The sequence below is a fragment of the Falco biarmicus genome, chromosome 10 (genome assembly GCF_023638135.1).
Source record: "Falco biarmicus isolate bFalBia1 chromosome 10, bFalBia1.pri, whole genome shotgun sequence".
Lineage (NCBI taxonomy): Eukaryota > Metazoa > Chordata > Aves > Falconiformes > Falconidae > Falco > Falco biarmicus.
In genome coordinates, this window is record NC_079297.1 from 15,435,364 (window position 1) to 15,450,377 (window position 15,014).

Genomic DNA, 15,014 nt, shown 5'->3' on the forward strand with positions numbered 1-15,014 from the left:
AGGGGGGCTCCAGCCCCCTGAGCATCTCCGTGGCCTCCTCTGGACCCGCTCCCACGGGTCCGTGTCCTCCTGACTCTGGGGGTCCCCGAGCTGGGGGCGGCGCTGCAGGGGGGTCTCAGCAGAGCGGGGCAGAGGGGCAGAGCCCCCCCTCGCCTGCCGGCTGCGCTGCCAGTGGTGCAGCCCAGGGCACAGGGCACGGGTGGGTTTCTGGGCTGCGGGCACACGTTGCCTGGTCATGTTGGTCTTCTCCTCCACCAACACTCCCAAGTCTTTCTCCTCAGGGCTGCTCCCAATCCATTCTCCACCCAGCCGGCAATTGTGCTTGAATTAGGCTTATTTTCTTTGTTATTTATTTTTTTTTTTTACATACAGCATTGAACGAATAGAACATTTGAAGATTTGGGAAAAAAATAGGAAAAAAGGAAAATCTCTGCCTTTTTAACTGACTTTAGTAGGTACTGCCTGTGGCTTCTGCCCCTGGCCAAGCCAGAGCACCAGCAGCCACCCGAACAACCTGTAGTTCCCTGCAGCTGCTGGAATTGTTTGGGAGTGTCTGCATTGCAGCGTGCCAGGAGATTTGGGGTGTTTTCAGCCAGAGGGGATGTGCAGCTGGAGGGAGAACATCTGGCAGGAGAGGGCCAGAGGCTGGGAGGATTGCATGGGATTGCAGCCGCATGAGGTGGGGTTTGTGCAGCCCTGCTCGGGTGGGTGCAGCTGGCAGCAGGGACCGGGGAGTGTTCCTTGGTCCCAGGCATGTGTGTGATGCTCTGATAGCACAGATGCACTGGCCCCTAGCAACAGCCACAAATGGAAATGATAGAAAACAGAATAGAATAGGAAAAGATGTCCTGATGCCCGGGGCAAGGGGAGAAACCCCGAGAAGTCTCACTGAAACCAGAGGGATCTGTTCTGCTCTTCCTCCTCTACTTTTACAGCAGTTTCCCCTGCCCCCCCCGCCCGCCAAGACCACAGCCCCTTTTGTGCCCCAGTGCTGGTGCAAAAAAACCCACATGCCTAAAAACTGCTGAGTCTGCCTGGGATCCCTCCTCCCTGTGCTGTTGGCCTAAAGCTGCTGCACAGTTTGGGATTTGGGATTTACACCTCAGCCTAGCTAAGCCAGACCCCAGACCTGGCCCTGTGGGTGGGAGCCGCCTTGGAATGGATGGGTTAAAAAAAAAAAAAAAAAGAAAGAAAGAAAGAAAGAAAGAAAGAAAGAAAAAAAGAAAGAAAGAAAGAAAGAAAGAAAGAAAGAAAGAAAGGAAGGAAGAAAGAATTTGCTTATTTCCATTTTCAGCAAGGGAAAAAGCAGTTTAGCCCATCTAGAGCAGACAAGAACGGGAGGAAGAAGAGGAAAAAGCATCTTTTGCCAGAGCCCAGCTGGGTGTGTCTCCTCGCCCCCCCCCCCCCCCGCGGTGGGTCTGGGTTTCTGGCAGGCAGTCTTGCCTGGGAGGGATCTGCCGTCAAAACCACCCAGGAAAGGAGGCCTGATACGCTAATTAATATTCTGAACTAGTGACCCTTCTTTTTCTTTCCACCCCTTCCCTTTCTCTGGCTCTCCAGCCTCTCCCCGCCGCGGATGGCTGCAGCCCCCTCCAGCTGAGTCAGTCCTGCCTCCCCGCAGCATTGCAGCACCTCCGCAGCTCCCTGCGCTCCATCCTGCAGCACCCGCACCGCGCCCGCCGCAGCAGCATGGCCAGCACCGTCTCAGGTAGGACAGGCATCTTCTGGGGGGTTTGTCATCGATGTGCTTATAGAACCATCAGGGTTTATTGTTTTTAATCATTATTTGGAGGGTTTGAGGTTGGGGTTTTTTTCCGTTTCGGGGGAGTTGTCTGATGAGGAGGCAGCTGGTATGGCAGCATTGTTCCCTTTCCTCCCCCATACACACACCCCTCTGATGCAAGATAGCAGGTGGGCTTTTTATTTTAATATGAATACACATGTGATAAACTTGCCAGTTTAAAATATTGTTGCCATTACATTATGCCACAAGAAGATGCTGCTGCATGACAATTTATTATTATTTTTGTAACGTGATGCAGCTTTTTTTTTCCCCTAAGAAAAATTTACATGCTGTGTAGCTGGATGCAGAGAAATCAGAAATTACATTTTGTTTTGTGAAGATTGTATATTGCCTAAATGGGTAACGGAAAGAAAGACATGGACAAGAGACTGACAGTAAAGCCCTAGAAAATCCCCCAAACCCAACCAGAAAAACCTGGATGGATTTCTGTGTATTCTCAGGGCTTCCCATCCCTAGATTTCTTCCACAGCTCACATTTCTTCGTTAGAAGATGCTACAGGGGAGCGGTCCTCTGATGGCGTTGGGTGAAATCAAATGCTGCAAGGGGAGCCCTTCCTCCCCCCTACAGCAGACGGGGATCTCGGAGCAGCTGCCTGGGAGCCTGGCACCAGGGTCGGCTCTGGCTGCAGGATGGCAGCCTGCCCTGAGGATGCTGCGCTTCTTTGGTCCAGCCGTTCCCAAGAGATGTGTCTTGCCCCTTTCAGCTGGGGAGGAGGGATCCAAATGGCTGAAACTGGGAAGTGGGTGAAGAAGAAAAGCCTGAAGTGGTACAATGAATAGTGGGTGGGTTTAGAGGGTCTTTTTCTTAAAAAAAAGCTGAGTTTTCTCTTTCAATGGCTCTGAATTCTGCAGTCCATAAAGAGGAGCTTGGGCGGGGGAACTAAACCCTGGAGAGCTGGGATGGAGGGCTGAGGGGGAACAGCAGACAAAAAGGAAAAGCAGGCAGTGCTTTGTGCCCCCCCCAGCAGGGGACCAGCCAGAAGGAGACCAGCAACACTTCTTGCTTCTTCCACTGCCCTTTGCCTGTGTTTCCTGCTGTGCCTTCTCTATTCCTTTTTCCTTTGAAAAGATTGGTAGATGCAGGGGAGAGAAGGACAGAGCGATGGGGGGGAGGGGGGGATGGGTGTAAGGGTGCAGCTGATCCCGGTGGGCTTAGCATGCAATGAAAGACAGTAAAGCAGCACTGTAAAAATGTGTCTCTATGACAGAAAATTTTCAGCTATTGTATATATTTCTGCAAGTATCCCTGTCTCAATGAAGGTGTGCGGCAGTGCACGCTCAGGAGGTCCCACCCATCTGCCTGCCTTCTCTACAGAACAGGATTGGACCTCGTTTGCGGAGTGGGGGTGGGAGGGACGGCTGAGGCTCACCAGCCATCGAAACCAAGGTTGCACCGAACTTGAGATGGACGAGGTGGTGGATGAGACAGGCGTAGGCATAACATGCATTTTCCAGTTGGTGCATTCTCTCCCTCCCAACCCACATATGCCTATGGCATATTTCATCTTCCCAAAGATGCAGTTTTACTGTTAAAGGAGACTCAGGATCATGAAGAAGTGTGTGCTTCAGAGAAACTGCACTTCTTTGTGGCTCAGACCAAGCAGAGAAATGATTTCAAGGAGTAGAAAGCCATGGGAAACCAGTGATGTGGCAGGAGGAAAGAGAATAGGGCAGTGTTTGCCAAGGGAGGGAGCAGGGCTGAGCCTCGCCCAGCTGCCTTTGCAGGGAGCAGCTCCCCATCACCTATAGCACTTATAGCAGGAATGGAGAGTAGCCTGGAATGGCAGGAGAAAAAGGCAAGCAAATCCTTAAATTAAGGAGGGTCTTGTTTGCTTTCTTCATTATTTTCTTCTTTATTGGCAGCAAACGCAGACCCGTGCTGAAGGGAGAGCAGCTGCAATTGTCTGCAGCTGGTGCCCGGGGGCTCTTTTTCCCCTTGGGAAGATTTTCTTGGGTTTGTTTAAACAAACAAACAAATCCCTGGATTGAAAAGAAGTGGGGCTTGCTTCCCCCAGCCCAGCAGTCCTCCCTCTTTCCCCCCTGCCACCTTAGGCGTTTCTCCTGGCCATGGTGGCTGTTTTCCGCGCTGGAGCAGCGGGGTGGGCGGCACATGCTCAGTGCGGGCTGAGATGCGGTGCTGGCCCCGCTGCCGGCAGTTGCAGGGGCAGAGCCCTCGCACCCCCTCCCCACCTCGGCCGCACCAGGCTTTGGGCTTTTCTGCACCGCAGAAGGGGCATCTGGCCGGACCCTGCAGGGCTGCATAACTTTCCCCACCATTTGTAGGCATCTGGGTGGAATAAAGAGATGCGAGGTTATAAAATGATGCAGTAAGGTGACAGCCTCGTGGGCTTTGCTCCAATGTCTGCACATCTGAGAAGGTGGAGCCAAGAGGCAACACTGGTTTGTCATTCCTGGCCTTACGACTGGGCACGGTAAATGTGCTTTGGCAGATCCTGAAGTTTTCCCCTCCTACACAGACACGCGAGAGTTGTGTGACTTTGTGTAGGTCTGGGTTATCCCCTTAATCCCTTTTCTGGGATTTTACTGGTAGGCACCGTATGGTATTGCCCTGTCCTGACACTTACTGCTCATGCCGCAGAGCCAGAGCCCTTTCCATCAAGCTCTCCACCTCTGTGTTCTCAAGAAATCACTGTTCTCTTTTCTTCAGGTATTGATGGAGTCTATATGGTCTTAAAAACTTATGTTACTTCTATTAGGACTTCAGTTTTACAAGCCAAAAAAATCTATTGTAGCCATTTTTAATATTTTTTTTTACCACTGTATCCAAATGAGGGGTCAAAATCCTCCAAAAATATTTGTTCTTTCTAAAATATAAATCATATTTTCTTTGATGGCAACATGTAGACTCTGTGAGGATCCCTTACGTATCTCAAAAGAGCTCTTTCTTGAGGCATAGCAATGTTGGTTCAAGTTTGGGGAAGGCATTGTTTTGGCAGACGAACACATTCTCCTTCTGCAAAGGAAAAGCTGAGACTGAGCGGTGTGATGTGGCAGCTGTAAGGTTGCAGATAAGACCTGGGTGGCAGCAGTGTGGGCAGCAGGATGGATTGCAACTTCCAGCTTTCTTAGGGTGAACGGGGCTGATGATTCTTGCTGACAATACTTGGAGGGACCTGAAGCTCACTAAACCTTCTATACCTCTGAAATAATGGGAAACAGCATGGCTGGCTGATCCCTCCCAGGTGTCCAACTGACATGGGCTTTATTCTTCTGGGTGTAAGCTTATGTTTAAAAAAAAATAATCTCCTGTCCAGAGGGCAGTTAAACCAGTGGTCCAGTCTTTGCCTGTGATTTAGAAATACAGAAGAGCTAGAGAGCAACCAAAGGCCATGTGCATGTGCTGTAGCGCTCTGGCACATCCCAACTGGTGAAGAGCTGATCAGCGTATTTCCAAATAATCCTTTTATTCTTTCAAGGTACCTCTACATGTTTAGTGTCATACTAGAGAACCTTGTGTTCTCTGAATGCGTTTATACAAATATTACCACTGTATAGCAGGCAAGTAAAATAATCTTCTGGTTAATGCAAAGGAAACCAAGATCCAGAGACCCAGTGGCTGTCTGGTCACACAGCATGTCTGTACCTGATGCTTCATGGCATTGGACTCCTGTCTCTGCCTCATGAACTGCTGTCTTATCTGGTCCCCAGCTCCTTTGTAGCTCTTTGCCTCATCCAGACCTGACCCTCTGAACCCTCTGTGTTTGCCCCAAATCCACAAACACCCTGGGACAGCCAAATCCACAAACACCCTGGGACAGCTGCCTGCATTGGGCTCCTTTCTTTGCTTTATGAAGCAACTCAGGCCATGCTTCTCTCCTTCCTGACAGTCACCCACCAGCTCAGCTGCCGGGTCTCCGCTGCCTGTTCAGCCCCTCTCTCTTGCCAAGCCCTTAGAAGAGGAGCTTTCCCTGGTTATTTTCTGGAGGGCAGCCCACATGTTCCAGTGGTACAGCCTGGGTGATTTGCTAACCTGTTGGCTGTGCGGAAGACAGGTTGATGTGGCGTCCATGAGCTGCAGGTGAAACCCAGGGGAGCGGCCGGGTGACTGGGAACCCTTCCTGAGTGACAGTTTAGCAGATGTCGGACAGAAGGCAGAGTAACCCTCGCATCTGCCTCTTACCATGGATGGTTCCACATGAACCCACAGTAACTTCTGGGCCTCAGATCTCCTGAGGAGCAGCTGAGATGGTGTATGGCATCAGTGTGGGGTACAAATGCTGATTTGAAGAAAACCCCAAACCCACTAGTGTTTTCTGGTTGTGTGAGCTCCCCACTGACCTGTTTTCAGAAGCTGGGGAGCAAGAAGGTGGAAGCGAGTTAAACTGAAGTGAGGGTCTTGCCATTATTTTTATGCTAAGATTCAGAGCAGGTGACAATATCTAGGGTCTGTTGCACTCTCGAGGCTCATCAAGAACTAGGGTTGCTCTTGTGTATGTGGCATTGCAGTCTTTGTGCTGAAGGACTCCGTTCGCTGTCTCTCCAGCTTCCTTACCTTCTGGTTGTGCTTTGTCTATAGTTGTACTTGGACTGTTCCCATTTTTTCATGCTATAATATTCTTTATGGAAGCAATTTTTACTTCTCCAAAGTTATCTCTGCAAACCAAATTATTTCCTTATCATAACCTTCCTTTGACCTTGCTATTAGACATAGCACATCTGGTCTCATCCATTTAAAGTGCCTGAATTCACATAAATTAGTCTCGCTATGCCTCTGGTTCATTATGAATGACTCTGTATCAGCGTTGTGCCTAAATGGCCTCACTCTGTTTTGCTGGATGTCATTAAACAAGAAGACAGACTACTCAAGCAGTCTGCAGTTTAATTTTATCTGGTTAGGAGGCAGAGAACAAAACTTTTTGATGACTAATAAGTGGTGAGCACCACTGCCCAGGTACATCGTGAGTGGGAAGATAGTTCCCGTTGCTCACACGCTGCACCCATCCCTAGCCATTCCTCCATCTCCTGCACCACAGTCACTCCAGGAGCAGCTGGATGGTGTCTCCGGGGGGTGGTGGTGTATCTTGGAGATAAACACTTTCCACGGATAAATGCTGTACACAGGGCTCGTGCAAAGCAGCAAAGCAGCGAGGCTATGGAAGTGAAGTATGTGCTGTGTAGCACTAGAGGGAGCACAGGAGATGAGTGGCTGGAGAGAAAGCAAGCTGGGAGCAACCCGGCCCTCTTGGTGGCTTGATGAACGCCCAGGTGATCTCTCTTCTTCTCCTTGCCACAGGGAGAAAGGTGTTTTGCCCATGCAATATATAGAGCACAGAGAAAAGTTAGATGAAAAATTTTAATAAAGATTAATTGTGGCCTGGGGTGTGCAATGGAATATAAACAAAGCAGGATCTGACTGTGCTGTTTACAGGGCATAAATACTCAGAGATGCTGAGGACTGGTCCTTTTTAGATAGTATTCTATCTTAAACACTACCCAGGGCCCTATGAAACCAACTAAATGAAAGTTCACCCCTTTACAGGATGGGACTCTGATATATTTTCTATAACTTCTACAGTTTATTCACTCAATTTACACAACTCCGTTATTTGCAATGTTTCACCCCAATTCTGAGATGAAAGCTGTGAAGTGTTACGACTTAGTGATGAAGACCATACCAGAGTGAATGAGCTTGTTACTATTGCAGCGTTTGTCCAAAAAGAAAAGTAAAATATCCACAATTCATACCTGAGCGAGCAGCCTGTCCTAACCCTCTACCCATCGGTGGGACAAAGCTCTTGCTGTACCTCGGAGACCACGGTGACACTGTGGTGTAGTGTCCCTTAGGAATTGAGCCAGAGCGCCTTACTAATTTATGCACACATACAATATTTGCTCAATGTGAGCTGAATTTATGTTTCCTAACTTGGCAGAAGTAAAAAATGCAAATAGATGCTTAAATAACAAGTACAGCATTTCGTGTCTAATTGTTCTTAAATTATGTACATTTGTGCACTAGAAGACATACAGTCTGTCCTGGAAGGGACTTGGTGGCCATAGCATATTCTGGCCAGCCAGCTCTCTTACCTTGGCTCAAGGATTTTGTCTGCTGGCATAAATATGTCCTCAAAATTTTGTCTCCATTGTCAAATGTGAGTGCAGGTACTTCTGAACTAAATTTTAGTGCTGAGGTTTGCAGTGCTGATCTCCTACCCTTGGGCGTTTCAAGCAGGTCCTTGTGACCAGCGGCGCTGGAGGCACAGCCCAGGGGCTCGTTGGCAGCCCCCTGAAGTGACCCAGTCGTTGTGTTTCTTGCTTTTACTTGCTGGATCAGAGGATCTGCCCCCCTGACAGGAGGCCTTTTCTTATTTTAGCCTGTTGACAGCGCGCTGGATACACATACCGCCTATTTGTCACTGATGGTCAAAAGCGCACAAGGCCGTGGGCGTTGCTGTGGGTGCTGCTGTGTCCCACGGGTGACCGCGGGGACAGAGCGGGGCCGGGAGGGCCCCAGGATCCATCCACTTCTGGGGCCGTGGGTCGGGGTGACTCCTTCGGGGGCCGCTCCTGCCCCCTCCTCGTGACAAAGCCTCTGGGCTCGGTGCTGCTGGGGGCTTGCCGGGGGCTGTGGCGACCGGGCAGCTCCGGGCCGGGGTCTCTCGGGGCGGGGGTGCGATGCTGAGCGGGCAGCTCCGGGCCGGATCCCGGGGTCTCTCCGAGGGGGCGGTGCTGAGCGGGCAGCTCCGGGCCAGGATCTCTCGGGGTGGCCGTGGTAACCGGGCAGCTCCGGGCCGGGGGCTCTCGGTGTGTGTGTGCGATGCTGAGCAGGCAGCTCCGGGCCGGGATCCTGGGGGTCTCTCGGGGGAGCGGTGCTGAGCGGGCAGCTCCCGGACCGGGGTGTCTCCGGGGGAGGGGGCTGTGCTGAACGGGCAGCTCCGGGCCGGGGTCTCTCGGGGTGTGTGTGCGATGCTGAGCGGGCAGCTCCCGGGCCGGGGTCCCGGCGCCGCGCGGACCCTCCCCGGCACCGGCCGCGGGGTCTCGGGCCGCTCCCGGTGCTCCCCCCGCCCCCCGAGGCGCGGGGCGGGAGCGGGTTCTCCCGACGGTGGCGCTGCGGGAGGTGACCCCCGCCGGTCCCCGCGGCCCCGCAGCGCCCAGCCCCGCCCCGGCCGGGCCCGCACGCGCCGCCGATGGCACCGGGTGGCGCGGGGGGCAGCTGCGGCCCCGGCGTCGGTGTGTGTGTGTGTGCACAGCAGCTCCGCAGCTCGGTACGGCCGTGCCGCATCCCGGCGGGGCGGCGTCCGTCTGCCCTCCTCCTTTTCCGTTCAGTTGACGGGGCGGGGGGGAACGGTCAGTGCGCGCTGCAGAAGGGAAAGCGCCGCCGGGAAGATCCGGGTGGGATGGAGGCAGCTGCGGAATTACTACAGCAGCTCTGAAGGCAGGGACCGCAGCGCACTCGTCTGCACAGAGCGTGGAACCAGCGCAGGGCAGACGTACTGCAGTCCAAGTAATGACACAAACAGCGCTGTGCTCCGTAACGGGGGCTAGGGGACAACTGAACGAGTGGGCTGCGGGTGCAGCACATCTGCTTAATGTCTTGATTTCACCCAGGACCAGACATAATGGTAGAGCAACGACCCCGGTGCATGGTTCGTATTAAGAGATAACATCTCTCATTCAGTCCAGGGGACCCTCCCCAGGGCCTTTGGCAGCACATGATGGGATACACCAGCTTGTTGCTGCATGCCCCGACTTCTAGCACGATACAGCACTCTCAGAGGCTTTCCAGTGACATTTTTCATTAAGAACAAAACCAAAGATGTCCTGCTCTGTGGCTAGCTCTGCTGATGGAAACTATTCCTATTTGATTTACAGGACTGCTCAGGGTATTAAAATCAGAACGTGCAGCAAACTAAAAAAATGTTCAGTAAAGAGCTGAGCTTCAGGGACTGTTGGTTAGCAAAAGGAGGGTGTTAATTAGGATGAAGTTCTGTATCTAGAAGGAAAAATAAGTGCACATATGAAGCAGGCATATGAAATCACTGTTTTCGCACCTGAGTAGCTGCAGGAAGGCAGAGGAGATCTGAAAGATGCTCCTAAGAGAATGTGGTACACAAAGTGATACTTTTTTCAAAATTGTTCTGTATCTAATGCCTCTTCAGATCACAAAGCTCTGGGGATTTCCCTTCCCTGGCCCAAAGGAGGGTCTTGCTCTGAAGGTGGCATTGGCGGCCAGGCTGCAGGTTCTTCTCTGGCTGGAGGTCAAACGGCAGCTCGGTCAGGAAGGGTCAACCAAGGCCAGGAGCACAAGGACGTGTGGGAAATCCAGAAGTAGGACCAAGGCAGAGCAGCAGCATGTCTGTGCCCTTGGTGGAGGGAGGAGGAGGGGCAGCATGAGGCTCAGGGCAGGTTTGGCCTGACACGCAGCCATGAAGACTCTCCCCGCATGTCTGGGTGTCCCCTGTGAAGCCAGGCCGGGGCAGAGCCTCACAGCATGTGGGAGACAGCAGCACCCACTGCTGAGCCTCAGCTGCTGACCTGTGATGTGGCAGTGTTGCTGCAAGGGTTACACTGGTGTGATAAAGAACTTGACAGCCTGATGGAGCACCTTTCTGTTTTCAAGTCCTTCTATTCTGAGGTTCTTTGTCAAGTGTGAGTGAACAGTTCACTGTCTTTAATGTGCTAAACTCCAAAAATACAGGTGAAGGTTGCCCCAGAAACAGACCCACTGCAAGCTGTGGTGCTGCTGTCGTTGGGGCAGCAGCTTGTGTACTTGTGATCACTGCGGATGCTGCAGTGCATCCTCCAGTCACAGGAATGATGAGCAAACTGGAGGGATCTTGCAGCAGTGGAGCTCGAAGGGTTTGTGTATTTCCCTGTCCTATGCAGAAGGCTGTGGGGACAGCATTTGCAGACCAGCATCAGCCTCTGCCTGCATGGGCCAAGGTGGTGACAGAATCCACTTACACCCTCCCTTATCTGCTTCTGCAGGGAAGGAAGCACCTCAGGAAGCTGAGTTACAGCAATCCCCCTGCTTAGCAGCACCCTGAACTGTATCTTCACTCAGATGCCCATTTTTTTTCTCCACATTGCTGGCTGCCTCTTGCTTCTTCACCCTGATGTCAGAAATGCATATTCCTAACTTGCCAGGGGTTGAGCAATGTTTCCAGGTATTGATGTGCGTTGTTTTACCTCTGAGTCTGGAACTGGAATGGAGAAAGAGTCTGGGCAGCTGTCCCGATGGGGTTAACTACACGGGCTGCAGTGTTTTACTCCTTCGGAGTGAAAATCCTGCACAGAAACTTATACCTCTAGATGTGGCAAATTCCTCCTGTGTCTTCCTACCACATTTGCCACACTGGCAGCTAGTTTAATCTGCTCTAGAACAGATGCTCATTGGGAACCTCTTGGCAAGCTATAGCACCCTGGAAAAGATTCCACAGAGTCTGGTAGCTGAAAATGTGTTTTCTTCTGTCCACTTGCTTCATTTCTCCGTGACAAAGAGCTGCCACTGCCATTAGACACTCTTCTCATTGCTATTTTGTACTTTTCAGCCTACAAGGAGAAAATGAAGGAGCTGTCTCTGCTCTCCCTCATCTGCTCCTGTTTCCACACCCAGCCCCATCCCAATACCATCTACCAGTATGGAGGTACGTAACCTGCTCTCACAGGGGCCACGACATCATTTGCGTGATGCTCCAGCAGACAACTTGGGAGCTCGTCAGAGTGCTGGGCTTTCCCAAACTGGAGCAGCAATCCATGCCTCAGCCCAGGGTCTTTCTGTTTAGTCTCCTTTCACAGTTTATGTTATTAACATAACCAACATTTTCCCAGAAAGTGCCTGCAGAAGCTGTCTGCTTCATGCTGGGGTGATGCGTAACATGTTAACAGCAATATGGCCATTCTGTAACTATGCCATGAATTTAAATTAATTGCATTGACATAGAGGGGGGATGAAGCTGATCACTAATCGGGAAATTTTGGAGACAGAACAAAATCACCCATATCAGGGCATGGGAACACCCTAATTCCTATGTGAAGAGCTCAGTGCCCTCAGGTGAATGCTTTCCTGAGTGTCATGGCTCCACAGAGTTGCTGTTTTTTGCCCCTCCCCCAAAGATATGGAGGTGAAGCAGCTGGATAAGAGGGCATCAGGCCAGAGCTTCGAAGTGATCCTGAAGTCGCCTTCAGATTTATCTCCCGAGAGCCCCATCCTTTCCTCCCCACCCAAGAAGAAGGATCTGTCCCTGGAGGAGCTGCAGAGGAGGCTGGAGGCTGCAGAGGAGAGAAGGAAGGTAATGAGATGTCCTGTAGAAGCAGTGACTTTTCTGTGATGGGTACCAGTTGCACCAAACCCTAAAACTGGCTTAGCAGGAGCAATCTAAATTGGCTGGGAAGAGTCTTCTGACAGTTATCATTATATTCCACTGTAAATTGTCAGGTGAGACATGGGAGTCATGGAGTGAGGTTCTGTAGCCTTGTTTAGGCAGGGAACTGGACACGATGATCATCATCGTCCTCCTGTTCCTAAAACCACACGGTATGGTGTCCTCTGCATGTGACCTGCCGGTGGGGGCTGTTCTCGCCAGCTGATGCTGCAGATGTAGCAGGTGGTCACACACCAGCCTGAACCACACCGAAACACAGCTGTGTGTTTCGGACAGCTGGCTGTGCCACATTTTATTGTAAGTGCTGTATGAAATGTCTCCTGGTGAAAACTGCTGAAAAGGAGAAAACCGGTAGAGTAAAACAGAGTATAAATGTTATGGGTATTGGTGGCTAAGAGGAGAGCAAGCTGGAATCATTGAAAGGATGAGGTGACACTTGGAGAGGAGACTCAACGTCCACGTGAAGGTCACCTTGGTTTTGCTGAGCTGGTGGGCGCAGCGTTGCATCGCCTGGAGCACCGGGCCCAGCAGACATTGCCCCACCGCAGGAAAAAGGTATCAAAGTATCTTCCAAGCCAGAGTGTTATGGGATGGAGGGGGGTGGCAGTGTGGCTTTGAGCAGAGGAGATGGTCAGAAAGCCTTTCTGGGGAGCTGAAGGCTAGAAGAGCCTCTTCGGTTTCCTTACGCCTCGGCAGACCCAGGAGGCACAGGTGCTGAAGCAGCTGGCGGAGAAGCGGGAACATGAGCGGGAGGTGCTGCACAAGGCACTGGAGGAGAACAACAACTTCAGCCGCCTGGCCGAGGAGAAGCTCAACTACAAGATGGAGCTGAGCAGGGAGATCCGCGAAGCACATCTTGCCGCCTTGAGGGAGCGGCTCCGTGAGAAGGCGAGTGCGATGCTGTGGGAGAGGGCTGGGTGCTGGTGGCCATGGCAGGAGCTGGGGTCTGGTCCCTGCAGGTTTGTCCCAGTGCGATGGGCACAGAAGAGTGAGCATCCCATTGCTGGTAGGAAGCGGGATGTGGAGCAGCTCCACTCAGGAGCAGCATGAGGAGGGGGGAATGTGTCTTTCAAGGTCAGTAAAGAAAATACCATCTGGCTGATCTTGATAAGTGCAAGCTCAAAGGCACAGGATCAGGCCCACCCCACATCCACGGGTGGGTGGCTGAAGGGCTTTGCAGAAGGCAGGAGCCGCGAACGTGTTTGCTGTAGGTTCGCATCACCTCCAGTCTCCCACAGGTGAGATGCTTTGATCCTTGCAGGTATAACCCGCTGCCCTCGGGGTGTGTTGGATGGGTGACCAGTGTCTTTTCTTTTGTTTTTGCCTGATGCCAATTCTGTGTGCAGGAGAGAAGGAAAGCAGAAATTGCAAGCACAGAAAGTGTTAGCCTGGTGGTGTCTCTCCCATCTTTGCAGGAACTGCATGCAGCTGAAGTTCGCAGGAACAAGGAACAGCGGGAGGAGATCTCTGGATAAAGGGCTTTTCTACACATCTAGCACCTGATTCCTGTTAACAAACCAACCAATCGACCAACCACCACATTTTATTTTGTTTGTCTAGATGCAACATTCGGTTCTCCATCCCCCCCTCCCCTGGTGTTCGTCCCCCAGCTACACGCTTCTCTATCTCTGCATCCTTAATAGTCAGTACTTGTGGGGATTCACAGATCATAGGGACCTCTAAGCAGAATAGCAACTAGTTAACATGAAATAGAGAATCAGTCAATCGACCGGTCAATCAAACAGCTTCTTTGGAGGGTTTTGTCCTTTTTTAAAAAAATATTTCTTAAACTGATGTAAAAAAAAATAATTAAGATATTAATAAATTCAACCAGCAGTGTCACAGAGATACGGATTTCTTATCTGGGGCTTTTACTCCTCTTGGTGTTTGCTCTGAGCCAAATATCAGTTTCAGAATAATGGGAAGTAAGTGGTAATTTCTGTGTGTGGAGTGGAACAGGGAACAGCCCCACGTTTGCCAGCGGTAGGAGAGAGGAATGAGAGGGTTGGATGGCTCGGGAGTCACGGCGTGCAGAAACCTCCCGCCCTCAGCGGTGCGCGGAGCCAGCCCAGGCAGGCAGTGAGCCAAAGGCCTCGTCTCTGCAGGATTCTTTGATACCCGTGTGGAAATAGGGGAGGGTCCCCACCCAGAGCTTGGTGCCCCTGGCACGGCCTGGTGCGCTGGGTGCCCGCGGGCTGAAGGAGCCGGTCGAGCGAGCTGCCCTCTCGAGCCCCAGAGGTCTTGGCCGCGCAGCTGGGGAGCACTGCGGGTGGCGGTGGCACCCCCAGCTCTGCGGGACCCCTGAGAGAGGGCACTCGCTCTGCCACTCCCCGGCGCTCCCACAACACCGTGTGTCACTCCATAAGAGAGCAAATCCAGTAGAGACGGTGCATGGTTGTGAACTAGCCTTTTAGTGAGCAGAATAACCATCCTTATTCCCTGTTTCCAAAGATGGATGTCGCTCTTCGATGCCGTTACAGACACCGAGAGTGGAGAGGGGCTTGGGGGCAGCACCCTGGGGGGCAGCACACGCCAGCTGCCTGCTGCTCCCTCCGGACCTGCGGCTTTGGGCGAGATGGAGCTAAGGGGCAGTAATTCTGCAGTAAGGGTGAAGAGATGTCCCCATGCTCGATCCTTGTCTATCTTTCGCTTTTTAAGGCCTATTTTTAAGAAAAAAACTTGCCTCTTGATGGAGGTAGGGATGAGCAGAGAAGATACAAGCATGGTAGTAATGTCCCATCTAAATAGGTGCCTGTCAAAGCCCACGGAGCTCCTCATCTTCGAGAGTCACAGCTGCGGAGGTAGCCAAGGTGCAGGCAAGGGGGCTGCCACCCTCCTGCCGAGACCTGCTCGCCTTGCCCCACCTC

The 15,014-nt window shown here is 52.0% G+C and overlaps 1 protein-coding gene across 2 annotated transcripts; it reads left to right on the plus strand.

Moving 5' to 3' along the window:
• The first annotated feature begins 1,364 nt into the window (after positions 1 to 1,364).
• On the plus strand, positions 1,365 to 13,993 carry STMN3 (stathmin 3). Of its 2 annotated transcripts, XM_056354924.1 has the most exons (6): positions 1,365 to 1,381; positions 1,561 to 1,708; positions 11,314 to 11,409; positions 11,879 to 12,054; positions 12,844 to 13,035; positions 13,563 to 13,993. In XM_056354924.1, the coding sequence occupies exons 2-6, from the start codon at positions 1,690 to 1,692 to the stop codon at positions 13,620 to 13,622; spliced, it is 543 nt and encodes a 180-aa protein (XP_056210899.1). In that variant the 5' UTR covers positions 1,365 to 1,381; positions 1,561 to 1,689; the 3' UTR covers positions 13,623 to 13,993. The 2 variants fall into 2 exon arrangements, with proteins under 2 accessions (XP_056210899.1, XP_056210898.1); XM_056354923.1 differs by lacking the exons at positions 1,365 to 1,381; positions 1,561 to 1,708 and adding an exon at positions 9,200 to 9,408.
• The last annotated feature ends 1,021 nt before the right edge of the window (positions 13,994 to 15,014 follow it).

Coding starts and splice junctions, on each gene's coding strand:
- STMN3 (XM_056354923.1), top strand. CDS start 9,270: ATGACACAAACAGCGCTGTGCTCCGTAACGGGGGCTAGGGGACAACTG. Junction 9,409..11,313: donor AGCAACGACCCCGGTGCATG/GTTCGTATTAAG, acceptor TGTACTTTTCAG/CCTACAAGGAGAAAATGAAG. Junction 13,036..13,562: donor GGGAGCGGCTCCGTGAGAAG/GCGAGTGCGATG, acceptor CCATCTTTGCAG/GAACTGCATGCAGCTGAAGT.